General features: G+C 49.7%; 1 protein-coding gene across 1 annotated transcript; it reads left to right on the top strand.

The window, feature by feature from the left end:
* Positions 1–236: 236 nt before the first annotated feature.
* Positions 237–3,652, top strand: LOC119354293 (septum-promoting GTP-binding protein 1-like). The gene is made up of 6 exons (XM_037621012.1): positions 237–1,035; positions 1,381–1,504; positions 1,619–1,715; positions 1,852–1,891; positions 2,051–2,134; positions 3,126–3,652. The coding sequence occupies exons 1-6, from the start codon at positions 661–663 to the stop codon at positions 3,288–3,290; spliced, it is 885 nt and encodes a 294-aa protein (XP_037476909.1). The 5' UTR covers positions 237–660; the 3' UTR covers positions 3,291–3,652.
* Positions 3,653–5,276: the final 1,624 nt, after the last annotated feature.

Raw genomic sequence — 5,276 nt, 5'->3', positions numbered from 1 at the left:
CGGACTAGTAGCAACGGCTGCAAAGGATGCCCTGGCTAGGCAGCCGGCGTTTTGGACTCCACCAGCGCGGGCTGAAACGTCATCCAGAATAATTCCGCGTCGGAGACTAGCACTTGCCACTTGTGACCGTGGCGCTAACGGGTCAACAACCACCACCTCCGCTCGCACCCTCCGGTCGTTACCGCCAGTAGTACATACTCCTACATGACATCCACCACGGCACGTCGTCGTCCGCCCCCCAACGCACACGCGCGCGCACGCACGCACGCACGCACGCACGAGTCCCTCCTTCCGCATTATCACTTCACCGTCGCCCGCCCCCGCGCGCGCGCCAATTATCCCGGCCCATGCAGGACCAGAGTTTACCCGAGCCCTGACTCTCCTCTCGAGCACGCGCCCAAAGAAGCGCTCGTTCGTGCGTGCCATCTATCATCCCATCAATGGCGCTGGCGCCTCTGCCGTGAGCAGCAGGGACGACGACGACACCACATCAAAAGAAAGCGTCGCCCTCCTTTTTATAGCGCGAGCGCTTTGTTTAGCCTCCGATTCTCAAGTTTTAATCCCAACATCGTGCTTCCCTCCGTTCCGGCCTCTCTCCGCGCGTGTAATTTATCCCTCCTCACCGGGGGCGCCCTTGGTGTGCATGGGCGCCGCGGCGCCATGACGACCACAGCTGCTGCCATGAACGTGGCTGTCACGCAGCTATGTGGCCGGGGTCGCCGGCGCAGGTCGGCCGCGCTGCGCCACGATCACCGGTGGGCGCGCCTGCTCCGCCTCGCCGTCGCCACCAGGGCCGTGCGCCTTGTCTGGGACCAGCTGCTCGCCTGCTCCTCCTGCGGCGGGGGCGGCGGCGCCCGCTACCGCCGGCTCGGCCCGCCGCACGGACCGGACGTGCTGACCCCCCTCGCCATGGACGACGACGCCGGCGCCCACGCCCACGCCGACGCCGACGACGACGCGGCAGATGTCGAGGACGTGGTCGGCCTCAAGGTCAGCCTGCTCGGGGATTGCCAGATCGGCAAGACCAGCTTCATGGTAATCAACGCTCTTCCTTCTTTCTGTCCACCTGCGAGTGTAATCTCGATTGATTCTTTCTTTTGGTAGTACTATCACGGTTATGCGTGGTGTCCGTGCTCCTTTTCTTTTCTCATTAAAGCCTAGCTAGTCAAATCAAGAAGCAATTGCCAGAATCTATTTCCCCAGTACAACCTACAGAGACATTTCAATGGCACACCTATTCTCCCAATGCACAACCTCCTATTTTGACAAAGAAAAATGGCACAAGAGTGCAATACTTCGAATGCATCACAAATTCACCTCTGTAGATTTGAGATTCAGAACTGCATGTCCATTCAGCTAACTGAATCTTGCCGTGTGCAGGTTAAGTATGTTGGGGATGGGGAGGAGCCGAACGGGGGCTTGCAGATGACGGGCCTGAATCTGATGGACAAGACGCTGGCTGTTCGGGGCGCCAGGCTCGCCTTCAACATCTGGGATGTGGCAGGTACTCACTCACTCTTTATGTGGCTGCACTGCAGATGCAGATGCAGATGCAGGCACCAAATTGCGATTGCGTTGGTTCCCTGAACCCTCTTTGTTGTGGAATGAATGGATGCAGGAGACAGCCAGTCCGCCGACCACGTCCCGATCGCGTGCAAGGACGCCGTGGCGATCTTGTTCATGTTCGATCTTACCAGCCGGTGCACGCTCAATAAGTTAGTACTAGCATCATCCAGCTCAGTTTCACAGCATTTGTTTCAGGCTCAGAGAACTAACTCTGAGTCCATTGGGTTTCTCCCGTCCCGTCCCTAGGTGCTTATGATTGCTGGTTTTTCCATTTGGTTGCTGCAGTGTTACCGATTGGTACGAGAGGGCCAGGAAATGGAATAAGGTTGGTGTTTGTTATTCGCTAGTGTTATTTTTTCTCATTCGAGTTCTTTGTTGATATGAATTTGTAATACATCACTGCTTTAGCTGAATGATGAATATTGTTCAGGGTTCTTGATGTTGTAATAGCTGAACGTACATTACTTTTTTTCCCTTGTGGCAGACGGCTATTCCAATCCTAATAGGAACGAAGTTTGACGACTTCGCTCAGCTTCCTCTTGAGATGCAATGGACCATTGTCGATGAGGTACTACAGTTTTACAATAGTTTTCGTGCGATCAAAACATTGTTCACTTTTGTCTTTGTTTCGGACGGTCTTGAGTGTCGGACCTTCAGCACCTCCAATGCACTAGTTATTAGCATAGAAAGATGAGACCATACCTTGGTTCTGACGGTAGGACGAGTTGGGCTGCACATGTGTGTTTCATCTGAAGCAGTGCAGCTTAACAGGGGCCAGAAAATTTAATTTCGGACGGGCCTTTTCATGCCCACCGGTTTCCTTTTGTTTTGAACCGATTGCTGGTGCTAGATTTACTAGTTTTGCGTAGTCAAAGGCCACACAGTTTTGAGTTTTATTATCACAGCCACAAATATGCCATTCTTGGAGAACCCGTGTGACAGCGACAATAGCCCATACCAAAACCTGAATCGAGTACAGGGGACTAGACTAATTAAGACTGATCTAATCTGTGACAGAGTACTCCACCATATATGAATGCCTATTACTGCACATTGAAGCCAGTGGAACTTGTTGGTCAGAGACTCAGACTAATCGTCATGTAGGCCTGACCGAACCGATCTTTGACGATGAGTGTTTCCCAAGAACAAGATAGAAAAATGGAGAAGTTAGAGTATATTTTCCCACGTCTTGTCCCACCAGCCACTGGTCGAAACTATGCTGATCTTTCAGATTCAGAAATGTAGATTGATGGTCACTTGTTACTTAACCTGATAAAGACGGAAAAGACAGTTGCATCTATCTATCTAATAAAGAAAAGAGGTTGCAAGATATCATGTCAAAAAGAAAAGAACAAAAGTTCCATGGATGGATGCATAGGAGATATAGGAGCTTCATGCATAAAATTTGGGTGCATCTCTTTCAGAATGTCCGTACCTTTTTCTTTAGAATGCAATGTCTGTACCTAGTGCAGTGCGGATGTATCTATGAACTGAGACCTGCGTTGCGTTGGTGCCTTGGTGGTCTATGAATTTGAAGATGCCGTTTGTTGACATGACAGGCCAGAGCATACGCAAGAGCGATGAAGGCGACCCTCTTCTTCTCGAGCGCGACGCACAACATCAACGTGAACAAGATCTTCAAGTTCATCACGGCCAAGCTCTTCAACCTCCCCTGGACGGTGGAGCGGAACCTCACCGTCGGCGAGCCCATCATAGACTTCTGAGCACCAACTAACCACTCCTCCGATCCCCCGTCCTACGACTAACCAACCTCTCGCCGCCGCTCGCGATCGATCGAGGCAAGATGCGCAGCGCTGTACATAGGTGTATGTATGCCGAGTTGGTTCCTGTGCATCCCTTACCTCCCTCCCTTGTCCCGGAGAGGAAACCGCGAGATGTTCGTCGCTCCATGCATCTCGCATGTACTAGTAGTATGTATGTATAGGGAATCCATGCATGTAATATACACCGCCCCGTTTTCCCACTTCACAGGATAACTGTGCGCTGTGCGATCGTGTGGCGTAGTGGTAGCTCGCACGGCCGGCCTGTGCATGAAGGATGCAGATTCAACATCTTTTCGAATTCAGTCTTGAGTACCGGTGAACACGTCCTGGTTATAGTTTTTCCTCTCCCTCGAAACAGGCTTTTGCCCTGCTTTTTTAAATATATATAAAAGCCAACGGCCGAATCTCATATAAAATAGTGAAGAAAACCCCATACAAGCAGATTGAAAGATAAAGAAAGACCACCAAACGAACAATGAAAACCCTGCCATCCTTGAGAGTTTACTCCGAGATAAAAGGCGAAAGTCTGCTATATTGAAACATATTGGCTTCCAAGAGATCATATTGGTTGGTGCCTGGTACATATGGTGGCAACGAAGGGAATCCGTGAAGGGGGAAGTGGTGGCGAGTCCTCCTAAGTCAGCACTGGCTATACATGCAATAACAACGAATTATGCGGGGGCTTCGAGTGCTGGCCAAATTACTGAAGGGAAGTGGTCTAAACCTTGTCACAACATGTATAAGATGAACGTGGACACATGCTTTATGGAGGATGGATGCGGGGCTACTGCGGCCGTTCTTCGAAACCACCATGGACAGGCTTTGGCTGGTTCATCGTCCCTGGTTAGTCACGTTCTCGACGCCCCTTCCGCCGAGGCGATGGCATTGAAAAATGGTATGATGCTTGCAGACCAACTTGGATGTTCCAATATCACTTTTGAATCAGACTGCCTCGAAATTATCTTAGCATGCAAGGGGGAAGTGGACATTCTGGGTCCTTATTCGGCGATTTTGAGTGACTGTTTTATATTAGCTCAAAGAATCGGGTCAGTATCCTATGCTCATTGTCCAAGAGGGGCAAACCAAGTGGCACACAAGGTAGCTATGTTGTTACGATTCTAATTCTGTAATCTCGTGGGATAATGATCCTCCACAGTTTATTCTAGCTGAACTTGTTTCTGATGTATCCCTTATTTGAGTTGAATAAAGTGTGCCACAAGTTCAAAAAAAAACAATGAAAATCCTGCCAACCCGAAGCCGAGCACAAAAACAGGAGCCGCCACACGTAACAATAATCACCAGGCACAAACAAATCGACAAGATGAGAAGGGCCTTTCTTTGGGCCGGGTCAGATGCAATTAGTGGTGGAAAATGCTTGATCAAATGGTCTCAAGTTTGCGCTCCTCTTGAGCTTGATGGGCTAGGTATACCTGATCTGATTTGTCAAGGAAGGGCACTGAGAATTAGGTGGCTTTGGCAGAACGCCACTGACGGTGATAAATTTTGGCACGGGTAACACTGCCAATGGACAAGGAGGTTAAGGCCATTTTTGTGGCTAATACTTCAATCAAGATTGGGAATGGAAAGTCCTTCAGTTTTTGGCATGACCATTGGCTGCATGGTGAGATCCCCTCGGTTTCCTTCCCGTTACTTTACAAGCATTGTAATAGGCGCCAGATCACTGTCTCTGAAGGTCTCACGGATAATCTCTGGATTCGGCTCATCAAGCGCAACCCTGATGAGGCTGTTCTAAGAGAATTTGTTGACTTATGGCACAGATTACAAAGCTTCAACATCTCTGAATTGGAAGATGAAATTTGTTGAAAATGGACTGCGAATGGAACTTATTGCGCACAATCTGCATACCACTTACAATTTTATGGCAGAGTCAGCTCTCCTTTCTTGAACATCATTTGGCAGATCAAA

The sequence above is a fragment of the Triticum dicoccoides genome, chromosome 2A (assembly GCF_002162155.2).
Source record: "Triticum dicoccoides isolate Atlit2015 ecotype Zavitan chromosome 2A, WEW_v2.0, whole genome shotgun sequence".
Classification (NCBI taxonomy): domain Eukaryota; kingdom Viridiplantae; phylum Streptophyta; class Magnoliopsida; order Poales; family Poaceae; genus Triticum; species Triticum dicoccoides.
This window is presented reverse-complemented; position numbering and strand designations above follow the sequence as displayed.

What these genes read in the sequence shown, in the direction of transcription:
- LOC119354293 (XM_037621012.1), top strand. Translation starts at nt 661, where the DNA reads ATGACGACCACAGCTGCTGCCATGAACGTGGCTGTCACGCAGCTATGT. An exon ending in CAACATCTGGGATGTGGCAG is followed by an intron (nt 1,505 to 1,618) that starts GTACTCACTCAC and finishes GAATGGATGCAG; the next exon opens with GAGACAGCCAGTCCGCCGAC. An exon ending in GGGCCAGGAAATGGAATAAG is followed by an intron (nt 1,892 to 2,050) that starts GTTGGTGTTTGT and finishes CCCTTGTGGCAG; the next exon opens with ACGGCTATTCCAATCCTAAT.